At 37.7% G+C, this 16,365-nt stretch overlaps 1 protein-coding gene across 1 annotated transcript in view; it reads left to right on the top strand.

The window, feature by feature from the left end:
- Window positions 1-16,365, top strand: part of LOC103038106 (serine/threonine-protein kinase 4) — a 64,871-nt gene that overhangs the window by 12,964 nt on the left and 35,542 nt on the right. The window contains exons 7-9 of the mRNA XM_049479408.1: window positions 1,823-1,960; window positions 5,079-5,207; window positions 12,187-12,376. Coding sequence (XP_049335365.1) covers window positions 1,823-1,960; window positions 5,079-5,207; window positions 12,187-12,376 — 457 coding nt within the window. The remainder of the gene's footprint in view (window positions 1-1,822; window positions 1,961-5,078; window positions 5,208-12,186; window positions 12,377-16,365) is intronic.

Here is a 16,365-nt window from a genome sequence, read left to right as displayed (position 1 = left end):
TACTTCGTTTGTCTATATTTATTAAAAAGTTTTTTTTTTTTTTTTTAGAAGACAGAGGTTATTCCTCTGTCTTCGCTTTGCGTGCCTGTGACTTTTTAGAGGGCTGGATTAGAACTTAATTAATCAATTAATATATTTAATATTTTAATAAATTTCCCCTTGGTGATAAGAAACGAATGCTAACATATAGCTTTATATTTCTGTGTATTTCAAATGTTTTAAGGTTTATTTAATTGACGGGCAGCATCAGGCACCAGGATGACAATGTGCTTTATTTTTCAGAAATACAAGTAAATTTCAGTTAAATAATAACAAAGTGAAATAAAATACATTTATGTTCAGTCAAAGTGCTTTTCTCTTTTAATATTCCATTTCAAAAACTCCAGCGTGTGAGTGAAAATAAGCATCTGTTGAAATTCTTAAACAGCAGAATGCTTGTGTGCTATATTAGTTTACAGTTATTAAGTCTGTGTACTAAACATAAATATAAATCCATATAACTGACAGAAACAAATATAACTAATAATAATATATAGTTAATGTGCATTTTATTTTTATAGTTGCTGAAGGCTCTGGGTAAGGTGTATTTTTCTGTGGTAAGGAAGTGATTGTATGGACTATTTTGGAGCGCAGGGTGATCGTGATTCAGCTCTGGGTGCACCACTGACTGTTGAATTTAGATGTCCTTTCAGGGGATCAGTCGCGCAATGCTTTTTTGTGCCACCAAGATAGAAACATGCCAGAAATGTACCTAAACACACATCATTTCCAAACCACCATTAGCATCAGCATTAGCATTAATATATTCCTAAAGTCAATTGCTATTTTAAGGACATGTGCACAAGGCGTAAAAATAGACTGTTGACGAGGTATATGATGGCAACGCATCACGCTACACGCCTTGCGCAGGGTGTACGATAGGGCCCTAGAACTCCATATTGTGAGCATTTCACACTCACAATGTGAAGGGAACTCAAGGGACTGGGACTAAACTGCTAAACACCTTAAGAGACTTACTTATCAGTCAGGCTAACTGTCAAAATGGCTTCAGTTTGTTAGAGAGCATAAAAATGGACTCTGGAGCAATGGAAGAACATTTTTACAGATTTACCTTGTTCCAGAGTGATGGAGCATCAGGTTTAAGAAGAGATTTGGCTGAAATAATGCTCCAATCATGCCTAGTGCTTACTGTATAAGCCTGTGGGGACAGTTTTATGATCTGGGTTTGCTGCAGTTGGTCAGGCGTAGGTCCAGCAATGTTATGAACCCAAAAATGTCAGCAGACTACCTGAATATACTGAACACCAGGTTGTTACGTCAATAGATTGTTTTTTTCTTTCCTGATGACACAGGCATGTGGTGGAAAAGACTTTGTATATTTTGCAATATACAGCTGTGGAAAAAAAATAAGATACCACTTAAAAATTATGGGTTTTATATTTTACCAAAATAAGAAAACTCTGGAATATAATATAAAGAGGAAGATGGATAAACACAAGCCATCAAACCAGGCAGAACTGCTTGAATAGTTGCACTAGGAGTGGCATAAAGTTTCCAAAAGCAGTAAGACTGGTGGAGGACAACATGCCAAGATGCATAAGCTTTATAATATGAATTTGTTTTCTTTGCAATATCTGAGGTCTGAAAGCTCTGAATCTTATTTTGTTATTTCAGCCATTTCTCATTTTATACAAATGAATGCTCTAAATAACTATTTTTATTTGGGAGAAACCTTGTCCGTAGTTTCTATAATAAAACATGAATGTTACTACTAATATTCACATTGGTATTAATGTCATACCAATGTTTGCATGTGTTACAGGCAATATTCATGATCCCAACAAATCCACCACCAACATTTCGGAATCCTGATCAGTGGTCAGAACCTTTCAGAGACTTTGTGTCACAGTGTCTGGTGAAGAATCCTGAAAACAGAGCAACAGCCACACAACTGCTACAGGTATTCATATTTGTTTATGTTGGTTTGTATCTTTATCTATTTCTCCATTTCTGCATCTCTTACAGTTCTTGCTAAAAGCTTAGCTTGGCTAGGCTGATTTGTTTGTCACGTTTTTAAAATACTATTTTTATAACTTACTTTGCAGGAAATAATGTGTTTCTGTATTCTATATATCTGCTCAGTGACTGTGTCGGGTTACAGAACCCTCCCCAGCTCTGTCTTTGCGTAACGCGGCACCTGATTGGCTGATTCACATGTCTTTCTTCAGGGAAGACTGTTGATTCTGCATTAGTAAGCTGTAAACCCAGACTACCCTTTTAAATAAGGCATTAAAATCGATTAAAATCTGCTTTGACATAAATGAGGATTATTGTAGAATGGACTGATGGATTTACTCATTTGGAGCGATTTTGAAGCAGCAGGGAGAGGTAAGCGCTGGTGGGGGCTGTGTGTGTGTGACTGTTGACCTCTAGTGACCCAGGGGGATTAGACAAGCTGCTGTAAAACAGTCTAACTCTAATTCAGGAACTGTACAGTGAAATGGTTTGCAGGTCCGTAATTCTGAGAGTTAGACGGTTTGAATGATGTATAAAATGTCCGCTTTGGATCAAGTATGGACGTACGTAAAAAGCAAATATGCAAATCATAAGTAATATTTTAAATAAAAATGCATATTTCGCCGTAAATGTTTATTTTCTAAAAGGAAATACAGCCAAATAGGCTAGACAACTGAAGACCAGAGATGCTAAGCTTCAATATATGACATATTGTGTGTGTGTATTGAGCCTATAAATATTCATAAACACAGCCAGATGTTAATTATGACATTTGTCTGGCCCGCGGGTGGGCCAGGGCGTGTTAAGAACATAAAGTAGAAGATTTTGCTTTGATGCCAGTGTTGCCTACTCTCAACGCTCTCTTAGTCAGCTTGGAACCTAGAATGGTTCTTAAAGAATGAGCCATTCTCACACATAGCTAAAGGTAGGTAATCCAGGTCCAGAATTTAAAAATCCATCCCAGGGATTAGGTTGAATTAGCTCCAGAGCCAGCCAGGCAATAGAAGCAAAATCCTGGGATGGATTTTTACTTTTTGAACCTAGATTACCCACCTCTACACCTTAACTCATAAAATTAAAAGCTCACACGCTCTCTAAACGATATTACAACACCGAATCATAGCCTAGAGCTAGCAAGCAAACCTTGGTATGTCTTAGCATGTACCAAGCCATGACAAACATTACGAATACCCCATTAGTGCATCACTAGGTTTACTACAATTTCTTATTAACATATAACTGTAGGAAACATTCAGTTTACCTCAATATGCTTTTTAGATAGTGAATGTTTGAACGCCATTAGCTCGTGATGCTGAGCTGCATCGCATCCGAAAAGAATTGTTTTTGCATCCAACCATTCTGAAGCCCCTCACTGCAGCTGGAGACATAACTTCCTTGCTTAACTTTCTCACTAACTCTCAGTTTGGAGCGCGACATATTGCTCCACTTTTCTCCAGTCTCCTCCATAAGGCTACATGCATCTGTAGTTTGACGTGATGTGTCGATGGGATGGATCAAATACAAACCAATAGAGGGTCTGAATGGTACATGTTTATACTTGTTATCCAACCTCAAGCTTTCCAGATGGAGTGATTTATCTGTTTATTTTTTATGTTGCATGAATGAAATATGAGTATTGAGGCTATTTTTAAAAATGTAAGAGTAGAAAAGTATCGATAACAGCGTAAAAAAGTAAGGAGTAGAAGTAAAAAGTCATCTAAAATGTTTACTCCACTAAAGTATAGATACCCAAAATGTCTGCTTAAGTACGATAACGAAGTATTTGTATTTTGTTACTTGACACCTCTGGGTATTTTACTCATTATTCTGACAAAAAGTAAAGTGTTGTGCACTGCAGAATGTGCTAAAATCCATAAATAAAAGAAAATACAGCAAAAGTCCATAGCAGAAATAAAGGATTGGTCTCACTGTTCCAATTATTTTGGAGGGGCCTAAAAAGTGTGATGCATATTAATATCAACTGAATATTAGTATAAGAATTGTTTTCATATTTTCTGTATTTTTGTATTTTCTGTATTATCTTAAGCATCATCAGACTTTTTCACGTGTCCTAATAGTAGACAAAGAGAACCCTGTTAAACAAATAAGACAAAAAATATTATACTTTTGTTCATTGAGGAAAACAATCCAATATTGCAATAGTTGCAGATGTGTGTTCATTCCAGCTTCTTGTGGGTGGGTTTCCTCACATTAATGGCTCGCTTTAGGTTCTTCCACCACATTTTGCTTAGTTTCAAGATTTTGTCTTTATTCTTCTTGAACCATTTTTTGATAGAACAATTTGTACTTAGGGTCGGTGTCGTGTTGCAAGACCTACTTTTTCTTCATGGACAGATGTCCTGACATTTTCCTTTAGAATTCTGAATTTATTATAGTGCTGGGCAATATACCGGAGGAGGATTTTGAACCGCTCAGAGAAATGTTCTTGTCGTGCCTCCGACGAGCCCAGAAATGGTAATTTATTCAGCACAAGAGATTAAACTCCCTAAATCTCTGAATATGAGGAAGTAACTATAGCCCTTTGTAATATATTAATTTGTTTAACTGGATTGGTGGATGGTTTGTAATGTTTTTCAGCCTGATGAACCTCTTTTTCTGAAGTCCTCAGAAAGCTCATTTGTTTGTGCCATGATACACTTCCACAAGCATGTGTTGTAAAGAGCAAAGTTTACTAGATACCTGTTCTTTAAATTATACAGGCTCCGCCCACTCACACTTTATTGGCATTGCATTGATAAAAGTGAAATTAGTCAGGTGTTTTCAAACTAACTGCTAACAATAGAGGTTTACATATTTTTATACGTAATCAAGTTTTAATATTCTTGTCTTATTTGTTTAATTGGGTTCTGAACAGAGGTGGAATTATTAAAATAATAAGCTTTATTTGTGTTCTAGAAATTACGTCTATTTGTCCTAGGCTCAACAATCCATTTTTATATATATTTTTTTTATATTCTCCTTCAAAAGTGTGTTAATTGTTTTAACAGATATGTACAGTGTGCTAACAATGTTTTTTTTCTTTTTCTTTTTCTTTTTCTTAGCATCCATTTATAAAAAGTGCTAAATCCAACAGTGTCCTGAGAGCACTGATTACAGAGGCAATGGAGCTCAAACTGAAGAAACAGGAGGCTGAGCAACGAGAACAGGATGCTGAGGATGAAGATAACTCGGTACTTTTCAATGTTCATTTAGTGCTGGTATAATGGTTCATACGGTATACCGTAGGACAGTTTTGAACCGCATATGCATTTGTGACATACCGCCTTACCGCTTTTCCCAGTTGTGCCCCCCCACCTGGTATTTGTGTTAAGGAATCCACGCTTTGTTCAGGTGCTGAGCTCATGGCCAGACAGTGGTCTACTCAAACACCAATCACGCTCCAGCAACTACCAAGCACTGGCATCACCTGGACCTGCTGCAGAGTTGAGGAGAAAGCAGTAGTGAAAGGATATTAGCGTTTTGGATGGTTCAAGGTTTTACAGCGGACATTATCATTCGTTTGTCGTATGTTCATGAGACTGTGTTTATTAATGTCACCGTGTAGCCTACATTCCACTCTACACCGTAGTTTGATGCGCACCTCTCTGCGGATAGCCGCAGCTGTGACTGGTCCGCAGGGCCTCGCCCCCCATCCCACCCCTTTCCCCGCCTTCACAGTTTAAACTGCAGAGTGGAGTAGAGCCGCTGATCCGTGCACGGAGAGGTATGAACGCGGTCCGCTCTGGATATGCATAGGCTACGGCGTAGGTTAACATTAGCAGCTTAATCACACTCATCCCTCGCTCGACCCTGCCTGATCAGCACTTTATTCCCCAAAGCGAGCCCAAAAACAGTCCTGAGTACAGAATCATTTATTCAGCATGTGATGAAACAACATAAAGCTCACAGATTATTGCAAATATTAATGCACACTGAACTGGATTTATTTGTAAACTGAAAAAAAAAGCGAAATGAGGGCTGATTTTTAATACTGTAAGGCCTCTAATGGCTACGTGCTGGGACCTTATTGTAATTGTATGTTTTTTTTTTTTTATTATTGTTAGGGGTCCGAGCATGTAGTGCTAGGAACCCTATTCTTATTGTTCTGATTTATTATTATTATTAGGGTTCAAGCACCGAAGGTGCGTAGAACCCTATTGTTTTTGCTAAGATTTTTCTTCTTCTTCTTCTTATTATTATTATTCTTTTTCTCCTGAAAAAACAGTTGTGCAGCCTAAACCGTAAGTCATAGAGAAATGAAACTTGGTAGGTAGATGTAGGATCAGCATCTCGGTGGACAACAAAAATGGCACCGATTGGTCAAGTGGTGGCGCTATAAACAAGGAAATTCATTTTTCACAATTTTCTCAATAACTCAAAAACCATAAGACCTACATTCAAAATTCTTTTTTTGATGGATTCCTTGGGTCAATACCAACAACTTTCCAATTTGGACCATGCACTTCCGTCTATATAGATTTTTTGCTAATTTGCATAATATGCAAAACCTACTTTTGCAAACTAGTCCTAGGAATTTTGACCAATCCTGGCATGTTTGGTATCAAAACACTCGTGAGAGCATGCGCTTCAATATTCATTAAGAAAAAGTTGAAATATGTAAACAATATGGCCGCCATATGCAAATTAGTCCTTCCGGATATACGCCCCATTCACTTCAAGAGGTAAATTTGGAGCACTGTTTCTCAGCAACCGTGCAACCTAGCAAGTTGAAACTTTGCATGCAGAATCTATCATACAGCCTCTAAAGGATGTTCAAAGGGCAACTTAATCAATCAACATGGCTGAACATCATCAGCCAATCAGCATTCAGCAGACATTTTGGCAGGCTGAATGTTGCCCAATCTGGATGATATTTGGCAGTTATGTTCAGGTGGAGACACTGTAGTGACCTGCAAAGTGCTGAAACAATCCGCCCACTGGGGGGCGCTGTTCCAAAAAAACGAGTATATGTCAATCATGCTGTACTATTTTGACATCTAATTGTTTTTGCCATATTTAGTACAGTGGCTCTGACAAATTTCTCAATACAACTATGTTTAAAAAGTGCTTTGTTCATTCATAATTGCTAATTGTTTGAAAATAGCTATATTGAAACTACTCTCTGGATATTTGGCCTATCACCTCCATTTCAGTCTTGCTGCACACTGTAGAGTCTCTAGGTAAATGTTCATTAAAAACATTTGTGAAAATTTCACATACAATACTCTCCAGGCATCAAGCAATCTGTTCGTCCTTGGAATTTCTAACCTAAATTGCTGTAACTCTGCAGTATTTGCTGTAATCTCACAATGTTAAAGACCTCTGTACAATATCACTCTGATGAAGCGCCATTTAATACAGAACTAGATTAAGAATAACTTGACATTACATGTCATATCAGAACATTCACTCCTTTGTGCCTCTTCTCAACATTAATAACAGGTGAAAGACTTTTGATCATTTCTAAATGTGACAATGTCACCATCCTATGCTCTAGTAGGCACCATTGTGCTAGTTGGTGCTTGATGAAGCGCCATTTAATTCAGAACTAGATTTATAATAACTTCGTAATTACATGTCATATCAGAACATTCACTCCTTTGTGTTAATTTAAACTTGTTTGGTCAAACATTTCAGCTTGTTCTGCAAAGGTTCAAAGGTCAATCTGAATACCACTTTGTGAACATTCTGGTTGAAGCCACCTGATCAATACCAATAACATGTAGACACCTTTTGACTAGTTCTAACTCACTTAATGAATATCCTACAAAGTTCACTAGATTTACATGTGAATTTAAGCACTGATCAGGTTGAAAGGCCTCTGCTCAACATTAATAACAGGTGAAAAACTTGATAATTTCTAAATGTGACAGGGCATCTCCAATCATATTAGACCTTCTTACACATCACCATTCAATGCTCCAGTAGGCACCATTGTGCAAGTTGGTGCTTGAACCCGATGATTGCCGCTTGCGGCTATATTTATTATTATTATTATTATTATTATTATTATTATTATTATTCTTTGTCTGCCATAGAAGTGATTGGGCAGAAGAAACTGTAAGGCCTACAGGGCTGAGACTTGGTCATATTGTAGTACTTCTCACCGCTACTCAGATAAAAAAAATGAGCCCGATCGGCCTCATGCGGGCGCTATGACAAAGCTAAACGCGTTAGGCCTCGTAACTCCCCCGATCTGATAGCTAGACCAAAAATTTTGTTATATGATTCCTTTGTTTATGGCAAATCAAAAAGGTACATAGAATCACTAAGCTCCGCCCACTTCGATTTTTTTGCTACTTAGCATTAGGGCTGCCACGATTAGTCGACTAGTCACGATTATGTCGACTATTAAAATAGTCGACGACTAATTTAATAGTCGATTAGTCGTTTTTTTTTTTTTTTCCTTTGTTTTTCTCTCCAAACTGCTGCGACTGCCTTTCTGTCCTGGACGCACATGCGCAGTAGTGGAAACCGGGGTAGGTAGTGGACGACATCTCAGGACATTATACAGACAGGCTCTGGTTTCATGGCTACCCCGCTACAGAACTCAAAAGTGTGGGATCACCAAGAAAATAAAAGTGAAACTCGTGCAATGCAATATCTGCAATGAAGAACTTGCCTTCCTCGGCAGCACAACCGCGATGCACAAGCACCTGAAAAGGAGGCATGTTGTGGCTGATTAAATGACGAAGAAGCTAAATTGCTATTTAGCTGCTAAAATTAGCGTAAACAGAGCATTAACTTAGTACTTAACTTACTCATCTTGATAGCTTTAAAACAGAGGTCACTAATAGGCGGACCGCGATCCGGATCCGGACCCAGACGTTGTCACAAATGCCTTCCCAAACCGATAAACTACAGAGAAGGATTTCATTCTGACAGTGGCTTCTGTTTTCAGTGCTTTTCGGTGCAGTAAACTCACAGATCAGTCATGTGTGGTGTAAAATCACCAAACGCTCTCCTCTGCCAATCAGATTTGTGCAGACCACTGCCCTGTGTACGGTAATGTACACAATATCTGGACAGAGAGGCATTTTTTAATAATATACTTTTTTTTCATAATAGTTCAAACAACCTCACGGTTGAGATGTTTCATAAATGCCAGTGCCTTATCCTTATTTTACACAGTTGTTTACACTTTATGCTAAACAGTAAAATAATTGTCTGTTACAACAAGCTGCATATTTCATTAAAGGTTTAATGAACTATGATTTTAATTGTTTTTATTTTTAGTTAGCATATAGCTGAAATCTAATGTTGGTTGTATAATAGCAGCTGCATTCTATTGTGATAAACTGTGTTTTATATTCAATTAACGTATGATCCGATTAGTCGACTAATCATAAAAAATAATCGGTGATTAGTCGACTATAAAAATAATCGTTTGTGGCAGCCCTACTTAGCATAATAGGCAAAACCTACTTTTGAGAACTTGTCATTGACCAATCCTGACATGTTTAGTGTTAAACAACTCAGCAGAGTGCCACCCTTAATAATTATCGATTTTGTGAACAATATGGCCACCATATGCAAATTAGTCTTACCGTGGCACACCCAAATATACTTTAACAGATGTAACTTTTGAATGCTTAAACTGACACTAATGCCACTTTACACCTTTGATCCTAACATGATTCTGAGGTAGCCTGTCAATCTGTATAGACATATGCCCCCCGGGGGGCGGAGCCAAAGCTGGAAATTTGTTTCTCAGGAACCATACAAGCTATTAAGCTCTGGATTGGCAGTTATCATCTTGGGCTTATGTCCTAATGGTATACCAAAGGAAAATTTGATATGTAAATTTTTGTGGTCGCAATTAGCCAATCAGGTTCCAGCAAGCTTTTGACAGGCTAAACAGTCACCAATCAGGACGACACTCATACCCTACATGTAAATGAGGGCTTTCTATCACCTATTCAAATATTGTGTTGATTGGCCTCTTGGGGGCAGAAAATAAGTTATATCTAAATTTATTTGTGAGCTAGGCATACAAATCTTTGTGATTTGCATGCTTTGCTGTAGACTTTATAACTTTGAAATTACATGTCTTTATTGGTCTTTATGGTCATGCTGGTCAGCCAGCTTGGTTTTTATGGTCATGCTGCTCAACCAGCTTGGTCTTGATGGTCATGCTGGTCAACCAGCTTGGTCTTGATGGTCACGCTGGTCAACCAGCTTGGTCTTGATGGTCATGCTGGTCTACCAGCTTGGTCTCTATGGTCATGCTGGTCAACCAGTTGGGTCTTTATGGTCATGCTGGTGAACCAGCTGGGTCTTTATGGTCATGCTGGTCAACCAGCTGGGTCTTTATGGTCATGCTGGTCATCCAGCTTAGTCTTTGTGGTCATGCTGGTCATCCAGCTTGGTCAGGCCGAACAACCAGCTTTGTCATGCTGGTCATCCAGCTTGGTCAGGCCGAACAACCAGCTTGGTCAGGCTGAACAACCAGCTTTGTCATGCTGGTCATCCAGCTTGGTCTTTATGGTCATCCAGTTTGGTGATGCTGGCCAACCAGCTTGGTCATGCTGGTCAACCAGCAATATTTTTATAGGCCTTTTTGCCTGTACTGCTCGGACCCCATAAAATACGGCTTAGGGCTATATTTATTATTATTTTTCTTGGCTAGAACGCGATCTGAAGCAAAAACTGTAAGGGCTGGAAAGACCAAATTTAGACACAAGGGACAGTAGGTGTGACTGTAGAGTAGGTGACTCAGCCACCAAAGCAAACCTTAATTGGCCTGATGGTGGCGCTATAGCAAAGTATTTTATGTTTTGGGTGTTAACTCATGAACCATGTTGTGTATTGACAAAATTCAAGATTTTTGCTAATGAGCATAATTTGCAAAACCTACTTTTGCAAACTAGTCTATGGATTTTTGACCAATCCTGCCATGTTTTGTGTCAAACAACTCGGGAAAGTTAATAATTATCCCAAAAATCTTGAAATTTATACACAACATGGCCTTTAAAATGAAAAATAATCATCCTGAAAGGGGACATGAAACACTTCAAGTATTTAGTATAATTCACAAGATGTATTTTCACTCTAACAAATTTTATAAGTTTAACAGTTGTCAGTGAAACTGAATTAAAATAATAAGCAATCTAAATCTCATTTTCTTAAGTAAGCACAGCCCCATCTGAATCTTGACCAGCGCCGTCAGAATCTTGAAAAATATTGTGATATGCATTTTTGGTCATACCGCCCAGCACTATGTTCAATGTTATTTAAGTTGTTGTTAAAGAAAACAATATCAAATATTAGTATGTAGAATTTAGTTAGTATTAGTTGTACATAATTACGTAATTATTGTTTTAATAATAATTGTCAATTCTGGTTAAGCTAATTTTAGTCACTTTTCACTTAGAATGTGGGGGTATTATCACTAAGAGCTTAATGTTTGAGTTTATAAGCTTGTACTGTTGTTTCATTTGCAGTAAGCAATTAAGTACCTAAATATATGTTAAAACATATAAAACGTAGAAAACCAACCAATTAGAAGGCAAAATGTAAAACAAACAAATAAGGGTGATTATTTTGATCAATAGGAAATCAATAGGAATTTGATCAATAGGAAAGTGCCAAACTGACTTGTAGAAACTGTAAGGTCTTGGTTATTGTGTTCTGTTTGATTTGATTCATTTCTAAGATATTTTACTCTTGGGGGACTGTTTAGTTGCATAAGATTATGTAACCATAAGAACAACTTAATTTGAGCTCATTTGTTTAACTGAACCTTTTCAACTTTTAATCTTGAATGTTTTTATATTTAGATTTTATGTATTTATTAGTGTAGTCAATGTTAGTGATCATGTTTATGGTGTGTTATAGGTACTTTTTCTTTATTAATTAAAAGTTATCCTCTGGTAAAAGTGACCACCCTCCAATGTGACCTTAATAGATGGTTTATATCAGTCCTGCAGTAATTGCTATATTTGTAAATATTACATTATATTCTGTATGTTTTAATCGCATGAAGCATGAAGATTCATTTGTATTTGCTGAGCCTAAATGATTTCTTATATTGAATTTCTGATTACACGCCTCCTGTTGTAGAATTAATGTATGAGTAGGTCTTGTAAATAAATATAATTTGTATGTAGATTTTTCTCATTTCATTGTTTTGTAGTTGCTGAGTTTTTGGTTTGATTTCTATGAAAACAGGATGATGATGAAGTGGACCAGGGCACTATGGTAAGGGCTGGAGCATCAGACATGGGAACGGTCCGTGCAGTGGGATTACTGGGCAGCACATCAGGAACCATGATAGAGCATGACGGCACCATGGAGTCTCAGCTCGGCACCATGGTCATAAACTCTGATGATGAAGATGAGACTGCAGGCACCATGAAACGTAAGTGGACACAGCTCTCTGCTAGGGCTGCCACAAACGATTATTTTTATAGTCGACTAATCACCGATTATTTTTTATGATTAGTCGACTAATCGGATCATACGTTAATTGAATATAAAACACAGTTTATCACAATAGAATGCAGCTGCTATTATACAACCAACATTAGATTTCAGCTATATGCTAACTAAAAATAAAAACAATTAAAATCATAGTTCATTAAACCTTTAATGAAATATGCAGCTTGTTGTAACAGACAATTATTTTACTGTTTAGCATAAAGTGTAAACAACTGTGTAAAATAAGGATAAGGCACTGGCATTTATGAAACATCTCAACCGTGAGGTTGTTTGAACTATTATGAAAAAAAGTATATTATTAAAAAATGCCTCTCTGTCCAGATATTGTGTACATTACCGTACACAGGGCAGTGGTCTGCACAAATCTGATTGGCAGAGGAGAGCGTTTGGTGATTTTACACCACACATGACTGATCTGTGAGTTTACTGCACCGAAAAGCACTGAAAACAGAAGCCACTGTCAGAATGAAATCCTTCTCTGTAGTTTATCGGTTTGGGAAGGCATTTGTGACCACGTCTGGGTCCGGATCCGGATCGCGGTCCGCCTATTAGTGACCTCTGTTTTAAAGCTATCAAGATGAGTAAGTTAAGTACTAAGTTAATGCTCTGTTTACGCTAATTTTAGCAGCTAAATAGCAATTTATCTTCTTCGTCATTTAATCAGCCACAACATGCCTCCTTTTCAGGTGCTTGTGCATCGCGGTTGTGCTGCCGAGGAAGGCAAGTTCTTCATTGCAGATATTGCATTGCACGCGTTTCACTTTTATTTTCTTGGTGATCCCACACTTTTGAGTTCTGTAGCGGGGTAGCCATGAAACCAGAGCCTGTCTGTATAATGTCCTGAGATGTCGTCCACTACCTACCCCGGTTTCCACTACTGCGCATGTGCGTCCAGGACAGAAAGGCAGTCGCAGCAGTTTGGAGAGAAAAACAAAGAAAAAAAAAAAAACGACTAATCGACTATTAAATTAGTCGTCGACTATTTTAATAGTCGACATAATCGTGACTAGTCGACTAATCGTGGCAGCCCTACTCTCTGCAGACAATTTTTTAAACTTTGTTTTTAACACAACAGCTGAGAGGAAAGACATAAAGCTCACAATAAACCAATCATACAATAATGTTATTTATGTTTGTGTTGGACATTGTTGTAAACAGTAATGTTTATAAGGCAGGGGTTGGAACCTAAGTTCTGGAGTTTACTTTTTTTTAATTCCTTTGGCATACCTTCTGAACCTTTATTAACTACTGAGATGATCTACGTGGTTTAAAGCAGGAAAATTACCAAATGAGGTAGGGATCTGCCCCCCCAAGAACTAGATTACTTCACTCTTGCTTCCTAATATTACTGCTACACATTTGGTACTGCTTATCAGTAAACATCAGTTATTATCATAACATCTCTTATTTCACGTTTCATTTATGGATTTATGGTGTAAGCACCGAAGGTGCTTAGGACCCTATTGTTTTTGCTCATATTTTCTTCTTATTAGGGTTCAAGCACCGAAGGTGCGTAGAACCCTATTGTTTTTGCTAAGATTTTTCTTCTTCTTCTTCTTCTTCTTCTTCTTCTTCTTATTATTATTATTATTATTATTATTCTTTTTCTCCTGTAAAAACAGTTGTGCAGCCTAAACCATAAGTCATAGAGAAATGAAACTTGGTAGGTAGATGTAGGATCAGTGCATCTCGGTGGACAACAAAAATGGCACCGATTGGTCAAGTGGTGGCGCTATAAACAAGGAAATTCATTTTTCACAATTTTCTCAATAACTCAAAAACCATAAGACCTACATTCAAAATTCTTTTACCAACAACTTTCCAATTTGGACCATGCACTTAGATTTTTTGCTAATTTGCATAATATGCAAAACCTACTTTTGCAAACTAGTCCTAGGAATTTTGACCAATCCTGGCATGTTTGGTATCAAAACACTCGTGAGAGCATGCGCTTCAATGTTCATTAAGAAAAAGTTGAAATATGTAAACAATATGGCCGCCATATGCAAATTAGTCCTTCCGGATATATGCCCCATTCACTTCAAGAGGTAAATTTGGAGCACTGTTTCTCAGCAACCGTGCAACCTAGCAAGTTGAAACTTTGCATGCAGAATCTATCATACAGCCTCTAAAGGATGTTCAAAGGGCAACTTAATCAATCAACATGGCTGAACACCATCAGCCAATCAGCATTCAGCAGACATTTTGGCAGGCTGAATGTTGCCCAATCTGGATGATATTTGGCAGTTATGTTCAGGTGGAGACACTGTAGTGACCTGCAAAGTGCTGAAACAATCCGCCCACTGGGGGGCGCTGTTCCAAAAAAACGAGTATATGTCAATCATGCTGTACTATTTTGACATCTAATTGTTTTTGCCATATTTAGTACAGTGGCTCTGACAAATTTCTCAATACAACTATTAGAGGTGTGCCAAAAAATCGATTCACATAAGAATCTTGATTCTCATTTACTACGATTCAGAATCGATTTAAAATGTCCCAAAATCGATTCTGAGGGGCGGGTTTTAGACTGATTTTGGGCTGGGTATTTTTGTTGGACCTGGCAACCCTGGGGATAGCGCTTGTCCTTTCAAACGGAGATCTTCCAGACACACACAGAGCGTAGGTGTTTGAGAATCACCGGTAAGATGGCAGAACAAGCACTATATTACATTAGATTAACGTGTAGTTTCAATGTTTTATGGCAGAATGCTTCATAACAAGCATAAAAAAGATCGCTAGTAGTTAGTTTTAGTAACTGTTAGCTAGCTAACTAGCTAACTTTCCAGTTCCACCTTAAATAACGCTACAGGTGGCAGCGGGCTGCAGCATTTAAGGCGGAACGGAAAAATAACAATAAGCTAATCAGAGCTAATTTCAGCTCCTCATCACAGAGGAATTAAGGAATGGACCATATGAATTAATTTCTCCACCTCCTGCCCCCTTTCTGAAGAAATACAACGACCTTAAATTAACTAGTTAATCAGCAGCTGCTCCTGAACTTTAGCGCTCCACTGCTATCATCACATCAGCCCAGCAGCGTCACCTACACACCACCGCTAGTAGCCTGGTAATAAAGCAGTGTTATTTATTATTTATTTATTGTTCATTAACGTCATTGTGATATCCCAGTGATTCCTCTGTCACTGAGGACCCACATTCCTGCACATTTTATTGTTTTTGTAACACATTACCTGCTCCAGGACCAGTGTATATTATGGAGGGTTTTTTTTTCAATAAGATTCATAAGCCAGAAGCAGAAATTTTTATAATCCAAATCGTTTTGAATCAAAAATCGATTTTGAATCGAATCGTGGCCCCCAAAATCGGAATCGAATCGAATCGTGAGATAGTAAACGATTCCCACCCCTAACAACTATGTTTTAAAAGTGCTTTGTTCATTCATAATTGCTAATTGTTTGAAAATAGCTATATTGAAACTACTCTCTGGATATTTGGCCTATCACCTCCATTTCAGTCTTGCTGCACACTGTAGAGTCTCTAGGTAAATGTTCATTAAAAACATTTGTGAAAATTTCACATACAATACTCTCCAGGCATCAAGCAATCTGTGCGTCCTTGGAATTTCTAACCTAAATTGCTGTAACTCTGCAGTATTTGCTGTAATCTCACAATGTTAAAGACCTCTGTACAATATCACTCTGATGAAGCGCCATTTAATACAGAACTAGATTAAGAATAACTTGACATTACATGTCATATCAGAACATTCACTCCTTTGTGCCTCTTCTCAACATTAATAACAGGTGAAAGACTTTTGATCATTTTAAATGTGACAGAATGTCTCCAATTGTGTTAGACCTTCTTACACATCACCATCCTATGCTCTAGTAGGCACCATTGTGCTAGTTGGTGCTTGATGAAGCGCCATTTAATTCAGAACTAGAT

The sequence above is a fragment of the Astyanax mexicanus genome, chromosome 5 (genome assembly GCF_023375975.1).
Source record: "Astyanax mexicanus isolate ESR-SI-001 chromosome 5, AstMex3_surface, whole genome shotgun sequence".
NCBI classification, from domain to species: domain Eukaryota; kingdom Metazoa; phylum Chordata; class Actinopteri; order Characiformes; family Acestrorhamphidae; genus Astyanax; species Astyanax mexicanus.
This window is presented reverse-complemented; position numbering and strand designations above follow the sequence as displayed.